The sequence below is a fragment of the Amborella trichopoda genome, chromosome 9, assembly GCF_054954075.1.
Source record: "Amborella trichopoda isolate Santa Cruz 75 chromosome 9, AtrichopodaSantaCruz75HAP2 v2.0, whole genome shotgun sequence".
In the NCBI taxonomy this organism is placed as follows: Eukaryota; Viridiplantae; Streptophyta; class Magnoliopsida; order Amborellales; family Amborellaceae; genus Amborella; species Amborella trichopoda.
Genome location: NC_142344.1, coordinates 9,931,620 through 9,947,637, shown reverse-complemented (window position 1 = coordinate 9,947,637; position 16,018 = coordinate 9,931,620). Strand labels below are relative to the sequence as shown.

At 33.8% G+C, this 16,018-nt stretch overlaps 1 protein-coding gene across 2 annotated transcripts; it reads left to right on the top strand.

Annotated features, from left to right (window-relative positions):
* The first annotated feature begins 597 nt into the window (after window positions 1-597).
* On the top strand, window positions 598-2,631 carry LOC148780361 (alpha-galactosidase 2-like). 2 transcript variants are annotated; one of them, XM_088845737.1, is made up of 5 exons: window positions 598-1,294; window positions 1,447-1,537; window positions 1,723-1,772; window positions 2,153-2,293; window positions 2,396-2,631. In XM_088845737.1, exons 1-5 carry the CDS (start codon window positions 1,289-1,291, stop codon window positions 2,477-2,479), a joined length of 372 nt encoding a protein of 123 aa, XP_088701863.1. In that variant the 5' UTR covers window positions 598-1,288; the 3' UTR covers window positions 2,480-2,631. The 2 variants fall into 2 exon arrangements, 1 of the variants encoding a protein (XP_088701863.1); XR_016039951.1 differs by lacking the exon at window positions 1,723-1,772.
* Window positions 2,632-16,018: the final 13,387 nt, after the last annotated feature.

The following is a 16,018-nucleotide window of genomic DNA, read 5'->3' as shown; positions in this document are numbered from 1 at the left end:
GAAGCAATTATCGAGAAAGAAAGAGAAGGAAATTAAGCAAGTTATGAAGACTTGAAAGCTTTCAAACTTGAAAGGGTTACTATTGCCAATATCTAGTCAAATGGAAGGGCATGTCATACTCTGATAGCACGTGGATTTTTGAACAAGAGTTCAAAAATAGATCCAGACTTATACTGCATCCATATTAAAGCCAACTCGTCGGAATCGAATTCCTTTTAATTAGGGGGAGAAGAATGCAACCATGCCCCAGCCAATAGTTCTTGGCTGGGCCAAGAAGGGTTGTAGGACCCAAGGGGGAAAAAGGGGTACTGATGGAATAAGGGGCATTATTTGGGTTTATTTTAATTGTTATTTCTTTAGGGGCAAATTTAGTCAATTATTTTAAGTTAATAATGTGTGACTATGATTAAATAGGATGGATGACTAGGATTTCGTATGAACTTTTTAGGATTATGAGTTATTTAAATACTTGTTATTGAAGGGTTTAGGGAATTACATTGTTATTTTTGCAGAGAACTTTTGGTGCATAAACTTTGGGAGGTGGATTCCTCTTGGTTTGTGATATTTTTTTTTTTTTTTTCTACTCTTATTCTCTTTAATGCTTGTTCTCTAGAGAACAAAATTAGCACCATTATTTGCAGAGAGATCTCTAGAGAACAAAATCAACACCTTAAAAAGTTCTATACAAAAATAACAATCTAACTCCCTAAACTCTTCACTAACAAGTATTTAAATAACTCATAACTCTAAAAAGTTTCTACCAATTCCTAGCCATCCATCCTATTTAATGATAGCTACCCATTATTAACTTAAAATAAATAACTAAACTTGCCCCTAAAGAAATACAGAAATAACAATTAAAATAAATCCAAATAATTCCCCTTATTATATCATTATATCATTACCCATTTATTTTCCCCTTGGATCGTACCACTCTTCTCGGCCCAGCCACGAACTATCGCCTGGGATTTTAAAAATTATAATTAACATGGATTCCTTAAATCAGTATCACAACTCGTGCTGACTTGAACAACGAATGGGCACAATATGTGCATCCTGGTGGATGGAATGGTAGGTCCATATCTTCTCGAAATATACGGTTTCCTCTCTCTATATGTATCTATCTATTAGTCTAATTATCTAGTAATCTAGGTAGGTGGATCTATATGCTTCAGTTATGATGTATCCTAATTAGAATTTCCTGTTCATTTCAGATCCTGATATATTAGAAATAGGAAATGGATTGATTCCAGGTGAATCTAGAGCCCATTTCAGCCTCTGGGCTCTGATGAAGGTGAGACTTCCTTGTTTCCTGCTCCTCCACTTTTGATATAAGCTTCTTATCAACTTTCTTCCTATACTGAGTCTTCTTATGCCTTTCTGATCATAGTAATTATTTTTACCTCTTCTTTACCTGTCAATGAAATGTTATTGCAAATTATGCAGGGTCCTCTTTTGATTGGCTATGATGTAAGGACCAAGGACGAAGTAACCTATGGGATCCCGACCAATAAAGAGATAATCGTTGTAAATCAAGGTAAATGAGCTACCAGTTTAAGCATTTCTAGATCTGTCTTAATTTCAATTTGCATTTTGGGTGTTGCTAACATAAACTAAGGTTGATGTGTAAAAATCAAGTTTGTCGGTTTTATCTCACTAAATCCTTTGAATTTTTTGATATGTACTTTAGATAAGCTTGGTGTTTGTTTGATATGTACTTAGATAAGCTTGGTATTCAAGGACACAAAGTAATGCGAGTAGGAGATTTTGAGGTTAGTGCACCTAGCTTCCAAGTATTTACATACAATGACTTATATCGAATTCTCGTGTGCCACTGAATCACAAAATAAATCATTTTGTACCCTATACCAGTACTAAAACAATTCACAACCCATCTCACCAAGGGCCTTAATGTTATACACTTCCCCCTTCTCCAAATTCCTCCTAAATCCTATGTAATGACCCTAAGGTTATACGCTTCCCCTTCCCCCTTCAAAATCCTAAATCCTATATATAATGAAAAGAACCAGATAAAATAACAAATTATACCAATTATTTTGATGCTGCTGTTATCGAGTCTCGCTCTCTCTTCTCCAGGTATATACATTGAATAATTCTGCTGGTAACCGTAAAAACTGTTGAATTTTTGCAGGTTTGGGTAGGCCCACTATCTTACTCCCGTGTCGATGTATTGATGTTGAACAAAGGCAACACCACCACCAACATAACAACCAATTACATAGATGTTGGTCTTAACCTATTCAAACCAGTTTACGTCCGTGATCTTTGGAAGGTAAGTATCGTTTTCTTTAAATCTTTTGTTCTTAAGAATATTTTTATGTAACATGACTAACAAATGTTCTCCCCTATGCTGAACTCGTTCTTTTTTTTGCAGCACAATTATTTGCCATCAATATACAGAGGGAGTCTAACTGCAGAGGTCAAACCCCACGATTGTAGGGTTTTCGTGCTTGCTTGAGTTAGGAAACTGGGATTGTGATATCTATGCAACTGCATGCCTTAATTGAGAGTCAAAGATTTAAAACATTGTTAACAGTTTTGATATTAACATTGGATATTCCTAAATTTCTATATTTGTTAATAGTCAAAGATTTAAAACATTGTTTTTGATATCTTGCCTTAATGTTTAGGTCTTTCATTTGATTGGATGATCCGAGAGGATGTTGAGAGTTAGATAAGCCAAGTTTTTGTCTCCCTGTCTTTTTGCTTACACTTTATGGTTTGAGGTTTTGAGCTATGAAATCATTATTAGAAGTGATACATCTCAAGTTCAATTCCTACAGCTGCACTACTAAAAGAGAAAGTTTTGAGAATGGGGTTTGGGTTAAGTGGTAGCACCACTTGAGCCTCACCTAATGGTCTAGGCTTCTATTCCCATTGACATTAAAAAAACAATGGCTCTCCTCAATCATCGATAATAATCTTTTTTAGAAATCGAATGGATTCGGTATTATACATACGTGAGGAATGTAAAAAAAGAAAAATAAGAACTCGTCTTCTTTCTTTTATCACTTAGGAGCCGAATGAAATGAAAGTCTCATACACAGTTTTGAATGAGAAAAATAAGTGAGGAATCTTCTTTTCTGAATTAGCACTTGTATGGCTTAAAACTTTAAATCTTACTGTCAACTGATAGTAGTTATTGGAAGTGGCAAATTCCCTATACTAAAGAATAAAAAAAATCTGACTCTACCTTTAAGAAAACACCTTATCTATTTAATTAAAATTATGAATAAATTTTGAAATGTACATTCATATAAAGACATTTTCTCGAACTTTGCATCACACCCAAACTATCAGATTTTACATTGGATAGTTGTAAGTAATTGTGACCTCTCTGTACTACAGGTAAATGGTCTTATTGTATATAACTCCAGGGAAAGTATATAATACGACCATTTACCTTTCATACACAGTGGTCACAATTAATCTTGATCATTGAATATAAAATTAGATGGATGCATTTATTCTATTGACCAAGCTCAAACTTCAAAAGAATTTTTCTCGAACTTTGTGTTACACCTAATATATATATATATATATATATATAGAGAGAGAGAGAGAGAGAGAGAGAGAGAGAGAGAGCAAGATACTACAAAACACCTATAGGCGAGAATGAACAGTGATTTCGCCATTCCGCATCACCGTCCAAAGTTCATCGCACGGTCATGATTGTTTGATAGTATTTTATTTTTCATTTTTTTTTACAAATAAGAATGACCTGAAATTTAGAGCGTGTGTTCATAAAAAATAAGTGAATCTACGAAAAATGTAAAAAAAATATTTTACATGAAAAAAGATTGACCAAACTACCTTCAAAACTTTCAGGGGTATTTGGTCATTTTTTATCTGTGAATTAATTTTTTATATTTTTATTTGGTGCGCCTCACTAAGATGTACACATGTTCCAAATTTTAGGCCATTCTGATTTGTGAAAAAAAAAGTGAAAAATAAAACACTATCAGACAATCATGACCGTGCGACAAACTTTGGACGGTGATGAAGGTAGGTAAAATCACTGTTCACTTTCACCTATAGGCATTGGGTAGACTTTTCCACACATATATATATATATATATATATATATATATATATATATATATATATATATATATATATATATATATATGACACATTTATTTTTAGTACAAGGAGGTCACAATTAATCATGACCATTGGATGTCAAATTAGATGGATACATTTATTCCATTTGCCAAGCTCAAATTTCAAAGAAATTTTTTCTAATTTCGTGATACACCCAAGCTATCAGATTTCACATTAGATGGTTGTAAGTAATTGTAACCTCCTTGCATCAAAGATAAATGGTCTCATTGTATATAATCCCTTTTCTACAATTATTTAGAATGATACAAGATTTCCGATTCGCATTAAAAGAAGTTTATTTATGAATGCCTTTCAATAAACATAGTAGAATTTTCCAAGGAAAAGTATTTGATAAGTTGACCAACTTATGCACCAGCTTTGGTTTTTCAAGGGATTTAAGGTTTTCAAGGGATGTAGGATCCTAGATACATTTGAGTCACTATAAACATATTTTGACTTCAAATCCATTTGGAGCTCCATACCCTCTGAAGAATTAAAATGCATGATCCAAAAAAAAACCACAAAAAAAAACCACAAAATAGATAGTATTTGACACTCAAAGTTCATTTTCTTTTTCATATTCATGATTATATGGTTTAGATGATTCATAATCATTTGGTTTAGATGATAGATCTAAGATCCATTTCCAAAATTAAGAAGGCGCCCTTATTGTAAGCTTGCTGATAGGAAGGCCTTTCTAAATTATGAAACAACAGGAACATACTATACCCTTCTTTTTCCTCTTTTAAATAAAGAAAATCATAGAGGATTTTATTGCCCAGAGACTAAATTTTGTCACGTACACATAAAGAAGATATAAGAGAGAAACACTATATAATTAAGATATAAACATCAATGCTAAACACTATATAATCAAGGTATAAACATTAATGCTTATTGAAATCAACATTTTAAAATTTGTTGATTTGAATTGAGAATTGATGATCTGAATCAGGATTTGTCAGCGGAGATAATAAAATATAGAAAAGTATATAAAGAAACCATTTACTTTTAATATAAAGAGGTCACAATTGTTGATATTCGTTAAATTTCAAATCATGTGGTTGTGAGTGTCATTGTCTTTTATTAGACGCCAAGTTCCAATTTTTTTTTTCAAACTTTGTACTACACAATGCTATCCAATTTGACATTTAATGGCTAGGAAAAATTGTGACTTTATTGTAACAAAAATAAATCGTTTCATAATATACAATCCCATAAATTAATTTTTCACGAGCACTCTAGAGGTATTAGTGTGAGGATATAATCCAACACGAATAAGTGGATGGACGATCCTCCCCACAAAAAAAACTAATTGAAACTGGCTTGACTATGGCATTCTTTAGTCTCAATATTTCTCTCCTACTTTACCTCTCACCAGTTTTGGTACACCTCTGATTCAACGACCACTCTAAATAACTTCAAATTCCTAAGATGTGAGTCGTCATGCAAGTTAGGTTTTTTTTTTTTTTTCAAATTAACCACGAATTGCATTACTTCAAAAGGGGATAAAAAGGAAAGTTACAAGAAGGATGAGATCACCAACGATGATCGGTGCATTGCCCTTTTTGCTAGAACATCAGCTTCATCATTACCCTCTCTATATCAATGCACAAGATCAAATGAAGAAAGAAGCAAACGAAAATGAATTTCATCGAACATACTCTTTAGTCTCCACGGCGGTTTCACCTCTCCTCTTGTCCAAGCAATAATATTGGAGGAGTTCCCTTCAATTGTCTTATGCCTTCCAACTAAGATTTTAGACCCTCCAAAGTCCTCTCGATTCAGCCTCATTAACAGTTGTATTACCACATGTGCCTGAGAAGATCTTTAATACACGAGCATTGTGATCTCGAATGATTCTTCTAAAACCAGCCGATCCTGGGTTGCCCAAAAAACTATCATAAAAAATAAGTTTCAAACCATTCAAAGGTGGTGGTTTCCAAATAGTCCAAATCCTATTGAAATTTTGACTTAGTTTTGCCACCTCGAGCAGGTTCTGAAAACCTTGACTTTTGGGTATACCAATACAATCCTTATGCACTGAGAACCAATCCACTACCATTGCAAAAGTATTTGATTTGAGAATATTGAGATCTAGACACACCTTCAAAAGCCCTCCTATTGCGTTCTCTCTAGATATTCCACATTATACTAGTCCATAAAGATCGCCATAGTATCATGCCAATATTTAGAAGACCTGGCTGCATCCATTGTTGAAGGATAGCATTCATTGATTGATGAATTTGAATGTGAAGTTGAATCATTTGTCGACCCTAGTTCCAAAGATTTTGGGAGAAAGGGTAATGCATCAAAAAGTGATCTACTGTTTCATCATGTTGCAAACATGATAAGCAACCATTTGTTAAAGTAAATCCCCTCCTCCGAAGATTATCTATAGTGTGAATTTTTTTTTGGCACGAAATCCCCAAAAATAATTTAACTTTCAGCGGAATATGAAGACTACAATTTTGTTTTAGATTTGGGCTTATATCCCGAAACCTATCATCATAAAGGAGACGATAAAATGACTTCACCGAGAAGTCGCCATAAGGCTTTAGATCCAAACAAGAGTATCTTTTCTATTTAAAAAAAGTTTTCTAAGAGATCCATCAAGTTTTGAAATTCATCCACAAAGGCATCTGACGTCCTTCTGTACTTAGGCACAGTAGACCACGAAAGATTAGAAGCATCATCCTCTCTCAACTCCTTTACTGAGGCTAGTGGGTTTAGCATTTTAGAAACCTCAAGAAACAAGTATCTAAGGGGATGGTTTCCCAACCACTTATCAAACCAAAAGAGAGTTTGATCTCCCTTTCCCACCAACTTTCTACAGTGGCAAATATATAAAGGTCTACAAAAGTCGATCCCTCTCAAGATACTAGACATTGATGCTTGGATCTTGGGCTTTTAATAACTCCATAACGAGCATCCATTTCATATTTTCCTTTGAGCACATTACCCCACAATGAATTCTGCTGTAATTGGAACCGCCACAGCAACTTTGTGAGAAGGCCGTATTCATCAACTTTATCCTTTTGATACCCAACCCCCCATCCTTAATTGAAGCACACACCTTATCCCATCTTAACAACTGCAGTTTTTTTCTCTCTCCCGTATCACCCCACAAAAAAGCTCGCATAATATCTTCTAAACATTTTACCGTTGCCTTGGGCATGCGAAAGATGGACATAAGGTAGATAGGAAAGTTAGAGAAGCTTGACTTGATCAAAGTGGTTAACTTTTATCTTTATATTTTTAAAGTCAATTATCTTTCTGAATAATAATTAAGTCATTTGTTCCCTAAATCCATTAGGTTCATCAATATTCCAAAACTCATGAATCATAGGTGTTGGTTTTTAGGGTCTCCTTAAACCAAAACCGATAACCCAAAATACTGAAAGAGATGTTCTTTAATCTGGATCAAACTTATGTTTGATGACCCAGATCTAGAAAGAGAGGCAATCACATGAAAAACAAGATTGAATGGCTCCAATAACATGGCTCAAACTTAGACGCATGATATGAACTCACTCGCATTCTTCGAAATGTTTAATGCCCATGACTTAGAAAAACCAATATGCACCGAAAGTCAGCCTAGCATACTCCCATGATACAATCCAGCTTGGGGAAGCACTATTTATTTTTTTGAGTTTCACTCTCGAGAAACTCCCCAAAAAAAATCCCAGTTACTTATCTGATTTGACTTCAAATTGGTTTGGTATGGGCAAACTTTGGTTTGGAATAGTTGCGCTAAAAATGATTGAGAAAAAGCTTAATTTGTAGCAAGTTTCATGTAAATCATGAAGAAAAATTGTCAGACCCCTGTCCAAATTGAAGAAAGATAAATTGACTTTAAAAATATAAAATAAAAGGTTTGAAAACTCCTGACTATTGGGTTTGTCTAGATTTAAAAACCCCTCAAAATACAAGTATTAATATTAGAATGAGTTATGATGAGTGTATTTATTCAAAATTATTTTTATTTCAAAATTATTTTAATAAGTAAGTTGATCATTAAGTAATGATAAATTTGAAATTTTTACAAAAATACAATAGAATTTTGGAAATTAGTGCTTTGAAACTTTATTTATAGAATACCAATGCCTTTTAATGGCTCATTTGTTTCGCGTGAACCTGTTTTCTCGCAAACATTTTCATATGAAATTTTTTCTCATATGGTTAAGTGTGAGAATATTTTCATACTAATTAGTCTTAGCACAACTTTTCACAGCAATTGACAACTAATTAATAGAAAAATATTCCCATACTTAATCCCATAAGATAATATTTTTCATATGAAAATGTTTTTCAAAAAACTATTTCACGAGAACCAAACGTGTTAGTCTTTCACCCCTTGTTTTCTAGTTGTAAAATACTATAAAATCCAACTTAAAAAAAAAGAAGAAAAAATCACATAGTTTGTAAATCCGCCATTCACAACTCATTACAACATTAACTTTTGTATTTAGAAGAGTTCTGAATTGTAGATTGTCCCTAATTTGAAAAGGTATATATATATATATATATATATATATGGGTTTGTCTAGAGTTAACAACCCCTCAAAATACAAAGGTTAAGTTAGAAAGTGTTGTGATGGATGTATTTATCAAAACAATCATTATTTTTTTATTAAAAAAATTATTTAAATAGGTAACTTTATCATTAAGGAAGAGCAAATTTGAAACTTTCACAAAAGTACAATAGTATTTTGGAAGTTAGTACCTTTAAACTTTATTTGTAGAGTGCCCTTATCTTTTAGTTAAAATTTCAATTTTATCCTTTATGGAGATGACAAAATATCTTTTATCTTGTAGTATATTTACAAATTTGCCCCACAAAAGTAACTTTTTTAAAAAAATAGACAGCAAAATTAATAAATCTACCGTTCACAACTTTTTCTATCTTGAACCTTTGTAATTTGAAAGGTTGTAAACTTTAATATATATATATATATATATATATATATATATATATATATATATATATATATATATATATAAAAGTGCTAGGGAGAACCACAATCAACCTTTGTAACACGTTTAAGACTAAAAGTAATATGGTACATCATGCATATCTGAGATCCCACTCATCACTGTGGATTATCTCTAACAGGTATTTTGCAATGGTGGAAGGATAGGCAAATGGATGTTTTGCGGTAAAAAGCATACATGTTTTCACAAATGTGATTCCCATCAAATAGAATTACGAACATCTCAGTAATTAACTTCTTCTAATAATATTATTTAGGTAGGAAGATTGCAATATCTCATTCTAAATGTCATTGGATGAAACCCTCTTACTAGAGAGGGTAAGTACATATCTAGAACAAATAAAGAATCGACTTTTCAACAACAATAATTCTCCTATTTTCCTTTGATAGGATTTCAAATTTCTTTCATGAAAGACATCATGAAAAATGTGATCTACCGACTATCTATGGGCATGATACTTTTTTTGAGTTGTGGAACATATAGGACATTGAATTGATGCTTGATGCTTCCATTAGGCTCTTGAAGGGTAATATTTCCTCAACTTTCCATTTTTGATAATGATATCGTTTGTTGTTTTTAAGAGAAAATATCTCCATACCCCTCATTTTTAAGTTTTATATCTTAATAGACTTAAGGTTTCAAAACATATCTTGGATCATAAAAATTTTAAGTTTAGTATCTTTTAACCCTCTAAGCTAACTTTATCTCCGTTTAACATAATTTTTTGCCCCAAACAAATATAAAAAAGATATATCTTTTTTAAACATATCTTTTCTCTCTTTTCAAGTGATTTTCTCTTAAATCTTTCTTTGTACTTATTTCCCATACTCTCTCTCCCCCGTTAGAGAGACAAAGAGAGTGAATGTTAGAGAGAGAGAGAAATTTGATAGAATATATCACATAAAGAGATGAAGGATTTAGAATGAGCATATTTTTTTTATATTTGTTAAGGCTAAAAAATTAGTTAAAAATAAATAAAGTTAATCAAGGGGTTAAAAGATATATTTTGATTTTATGAATCTATTGAGATATGAGAACTAAAATTAGGGAGTACAAAAATATTTCCCCTATTTTTAATATGTTGAATTTATGAATCACATCATTTGCTTTCATATACATCAGGCCCCATTGGCTTTCTTCTCCAACCTTTTTTACTCATTTTGCTTTCCCTTGGCAACATAATTTCTCTGGTTTTGGGAAATTGTTTGGCATAATGCCCGATTTTTGCTTTAATTATAACATGACTACATTGTCCATCTAGTGGCTTTAGGATATTATCTTCCTCATTGCTGTTGGGATGTAGTCAGGATTCTTGGTTAGTTTGAGGCTTTCTGAAACACGATATCTTCTTCTACCATGAAACCTTAGACTTAGTAAACAAAGCCTCATTGTGGTTGGAATCCGATTTTCTTCGATTTTCTTCTTTCAAGAAGTGCTTCCCTTTGAAGCAAAAGACTCGTTGGCTCCTCCATGGGTGACTTGGATTTTGAAATCGACGACCTCATGGCAACATATCCCGTTTTTGGGATTCTTCCAAATGATGAAAATTTATGTGTCATTTACCAGCTTAATGCGATCCTTTCTAATTAATGTCACAAATCTTTTAGTTTTCAGAAACATCAGTAATGGAGTCATTGCCTTGCTTAAATGCCTTTAGCTCTGGTTCCAAGAATCCCTTCTCACGTATTCATCCACAGTAGTCGATTCCTAGGCTTATTTTGCCATTTCTAATCTTTTACAGAAGATAGCTCTTTTAGTCCTGATGGAATTTAGATTGGGGATGGCAATGGACCTAGACCCGATTCGGGACTTGAGGGGGAGACTCAATCCGGGTCGGGTTGTGGGTCCAAAAATTGGACCCGGTGGGTCGGGTCTGAGTTAAGGTATGGTGATATTTTTTGGATTATGAAATATATTTGGGTGCAGTTTGTATAGAGCCTAGGCTTTAAACAATCAAATTAGAGCCTACCTTCAAATAGTATCGAGAAATGTGGTTTCAAACCTGGAAATCTTTGTAATAACCTTGAAATATATTTTCATCTTTATTTAAAAATTTTAAAGCATAAAAAATAGTGTAGATCGACAGATCTATGACAACTTGAAAATCTTGAAAATTGACAATCCAAACGTTACAAAAATACACTATTTCCAAAACCTGAAACCCATTTTTTTCTCATGTTATGTCGAGATGATCAATTTGAGGTTATTTGAGCATCAAAACAACCACATCTGGTAAAATTTTTGAGGTAGGCTCTAATTTGATTATTTTGAGCTTCGGTTCTATATAAACTTTTCCCAATATATTTAAATATAATTAATATATTTTAATTTTTAAGTCAGATCCGAGTCCCATATCCTTTTTTGGGGGTCTAGGTCCTATTAGGCCCGGACCCGAGTCGACCCGACCCATTGCCACTCCTAATTCAGATCGCATGTAGGCCACTATTATTACACTTTTTTTATGTCACAATATTGTCATGGGCAGTTGGTCTATATTTAGTTCCATCGACTACATACCATAGATCTTATCTTATCAAGTAATATTTCAATCACGACTTTTAGTTCCTCTAGTTCTTATCAGTAAGAACTTCGGGGGGAAATGGCATTTTATGTTGACATGGCTGAGTTTCGTAGCTCTTTGGAAGAAATCAGGTACAGAAAGATCACAAAATAAGAAGCAACAATTTCCCTCGTATTGATGACTCTCTAATCTCAATACTCCGACTCTTATGACATCTTAAAAATCACAAAGGCTTTGATTATTTATGGATTTCAATTTGTCACGTGCACACACATAGATGGAGGTACGGCCGTTATCGTGCTGGGTTTGGGCTGGGCTTGAACATTCCCCAACCTACCCGAAATCATGTAAGGTAGGCTCAGCTTGTCCCCGCACAAAAAATTAAATTTGATCTTGCCTATAGGCCCGAAAATTGGCCTAGCCCAAGCCAGGCCAGGCCTTTTATAAAAGGCAAGGGCCAGGCCAGGCCTTTTATAAAAGGCAAGGGCCAGGCCAGGCTTGAGAATACACCAGGCCTACCAAAGCCCGGCCCAAACTGGTCCCTGGACCTTAGAGCTTGCCGGCTGGGCCGGCCCATTATTGCCCTTAGTTAAAGGAGAGAAAACAGGAGGTGTAATTCGGACTCAAACACGAATATTTATTCAAACTATCTTGGCTGGCTTCTTTACACGCACTCTTGTGGGATGCCTTTGGAACTCTCTCTAAACAATAGATTTTGGCAATGTAATATTTAGCAGGCACATTTGATCAAGTCCTAAGGGACCCCGACATGGAAGCCTCTAGGGGTATTAGACAAGAGGACCCTCTATCTCCCCGCCCTGATTGTGGAGAGATTTAATATGATAAAATATAGAAAGTAAAGGTTGTGTGACGGGCTTTCCTGTGTCGTATAGTGGGCCTATTATCTGCCACTTACAATTTGCTAATAACACTCTAATATTCTGTCATGCAGATTCGAGACAAATAAAAAATGTTAGGACTTTCTTTTTTGTTGTTAGGCCGCCCTTCGCTTTGTTGGTTAGTGTCTCTTGCAGTCGAGAACTTGTCGAGCCTCTTGCTCTTTTTCTTGATTGATAAGCTTTTTCTAAAGTATTTGGGGGTCTCCATTTCAAATTCCAATCTCACCCGAGCAGTTTGGGATCCGCTAATTCATAGATATAAAGTTAATCTCGATCTGTGGAAAATAAGAACCGTCTTTGGCATGTTGTATAACCTTTGTCAAATCTACTTATGCTAACTTACCTATTTACGTGATGGCTATTCTTCAGATGCCTGGTAACGTGATTAAGATTATTGAGCGGTATATGTGCAAACTTTGTCTGGGGTTCTGTTGATGAGAATCATAGGAAATATCACTTGGTTGACTGGGATAAGGTGTGTACACGGATTACAATGGGTATTTGAAAATTGAGATTGATGAATTGAGCTCTCCTTTCTAAGTGGTCATGGAGAATTATTAAGGGCCCAAATCATATATGAAAAGAAGTCTAAGCAGCAAAATATGGGTTCGATCACATTTCGCATTTGAAAAAAAAAGGGTGTGGTGGTGAATTTTATTCGTAGATCTGGAAAGGTATTTTCAGTTGCAAAAATGTGGTTATTAGCAATATCCGTTGGCTGGTTGGTAACAGGGATGATATTTTTTTTGGTTCAACGAGTGGATTGGGAACAACCCACTCTCTTACCTATTTCCATATGTCTTTGCTAGAGTATCACTTTCAGCAGCTAAACTTATTGACCTTTTTCTCTTCTTCTCCATCGGGCTTAATATGGGACATTTGGTTTAATTATAAAAAGCAGTCGGACAATGTTATTTTGCAATTACAGAATTACTAGAGCTTCTACAAGATGTCTATTTGTCTACTGTTGGTTTAGATGAGATTGTTTGGTAAAGTGAAAATGAAGGGCTTTTCTTAGTTGGGTGCTTACAGGTTACTCTTCCATGATTGAGTGAACAATTGATAATCTCCATGTAAGGGGCATAATCTTATCAAATATTTGTCTTATATGCAAAACTTATGAGAAATCTGGTAACCACCTATTTCTGCATTGTCCTTTTGCCATTATTATTTAGCATTGGGCTTTCAGATTTTTGGGTTCTTCTATTTTGCTTCCTGAACCTAATTAACATCATTCATCATCTCAGTCCTGCTTGCCTGCCTTCTAAAGGTCTTTGAAGTTGGAAAATTTATAGGAATGCTATCATTTGGTAGATTTGGTTCGAGCGTAATAGGAGAACATTTGAGGGGATTTCTCTTAATATTGAAAGAGTTAAAGATCTTATTTTGCAGTCTCTATGGGATTGGTTCTCCTCAACCATTGAAGGTCATGGAGTTTCTTGGATTAACATCCTTGTTAATCGAAAGAAATATTGTCTTCTCATTCACTCCCAATAGTCTTCCTCACTCTGTCAGGAAACCTCTTTCAGATGGCTCTTTCAAACTCACTTTTGATGGAAGCTCCACAGGCAATCCGGGTCCTACTGGTATTAGAGGCTTGCTAAGAGGGATCGGTTATCTTTTCTTATATAGGAACTTGCGGGAATATTACGGCTAACCAGGGTGATTTTTTCTCTTTTGTAAGGGTTGGAAGTTATTGTGAGTAAAGATATCTCAAGAGTTGTTCTTATTGAAGGAGATTTCCTCAATGTCATCAAATGGTGCAACCAGGAGTAAAGAATTCTTTGGTCTCTTCATGTTTTCGGGTTGAAAATTTGCGATCTTTGTAATAACGTGTATACAAAAATAAAATGTATAATTTTCAATTGTTTTTTATTGTCATTGTATATTTGTGTAGGGATAATGTGGCCTACACTAAATTTATATTTGTATATAAACTCTTTTAGGGGTTTCATTTCTCGTCAATGAGAATTAATCGATATTGTTTCTCTGTCTAGGCTGTTCCTCAGCTTTTCATCTTCTCTAAATCCGATACTTTTCTCTACACTCGGCCTTTAGATTTATCTCCCATGCCTACCATGGGGCCAATGGGGCACTTGATTGCTTAGCAAAAGATGGCATCTCTTGACCCTCTTTGCCTATTTCTTATACTTTAATTTCTGTTTTGTAATCTGGTGCTGATTCAGCAAGTCTTCAATAAAGGTTTCCATTATTGTCAAAAAAAAATAAAAATAAATAAATAAATAAATCCTAAGGGACATACTTGAGGGAGATCTACTTGTAGGACTTTGATTTTATTTTATTTTTCGGATCGTTGACGGTAATTCCATTAATTAAATGAAAAAAACTCTAGACGTTGCAAGACTTTCATATCACTTCTGATTTTGCTTACATGTTGATGACTTTTTACCGCATTCTCAACTTGCTTGACTTTGAGGCACCGGAATGTCAACTCAAAGGTTGTATGATTCCATTCCATAGTCTATGTCGCACTCCTTACTTTACTTTTTCACCAATCCGGCATCTATCAGTGTATAGTAGTACTAATCTTTAACTTTGGCCGTGACTTATGTAAGGTGTGACCTTAAACATTCAAGCTAACCTCTAAAACTCTTGTAGCTCCGGCATTTTAGTTGACAATAAAATTTGATAATATTTTTTTTAAAAAAAATATATATATAGCTCGGGTTTTAGAAACTTATAATAATTTGAAAATCCTATTTTTACTTTTAATTATGAAATTTAAAGTTCCAAAAAATGGAGCAGATCTATGCATACTTGAAAATGCCAAATAATCTATTACAAGATGCATTATATTATGAGTAAAGATCCTATGAGACCCTCCCATTTCTATGTGTGTAGGACCCCAAAGGATTATCATTAAATTTGACATAGATCTCTAAAAAAATCAAGTCTCACACCCATGTGATAACTTTTTTAGATATCTATGCCAAATTTAATGGTGATCCTTTGAAATCCTGCACACATGGGTGTGAGAGGGTCTCATAGGATCATTACTCTCATATTAGTACATCATTCTTTTTTTTTTATTTTTTTTCCCTTTATCTTTTAACTTTTTTTTTTTTTCCCTTTATCTTTTACCGATAAAATCACAAGGTCAAAATGATGTACTTGACGTCTCAAAACAACCTTTTCTAGTCGTTTAGTGAGACGAGTTTTGCTCTATATGCCTTATATCTCTTTTGGAACACGGTTATAATGCGCCCAGCTTTCATATTGTAGAAATGCGGGCTTAGCAATAATATATTTTTCAAATATAATTTGATCTTAATTTTTAGATAATATAAAATCTTTAACATGGAGATTATGAATATGAAAAAAATTATAAAAATTAAAAATAATAATTATATTAAAAAATATTTTGACTTTAGTTACCCTTGTTTTTAAATGGACCACCTATTTACATCCATCTTTAAAATGAATGCTTTATACATTTGGACCGTGTATTGTAAAAATG

Coding starts and splice junctions, on each gene's coding strand:
- LOC148780361 (XM_088845737.1), top strand. Junction 1,538..1,722: donor GATAATCGTTGTAAATCAAG/GTAAATGAGCTA, acceptor ATATGTACTTAG/ATAAGCTTGGTATTCAAGGA. Junction 2,294..2,395: donor ACGTCCGTGATCTTTGGAAG/GTAAGTATCGTT, acceptor TTTTTTTTGCAG/CACAATTATTTGCCATCAAT.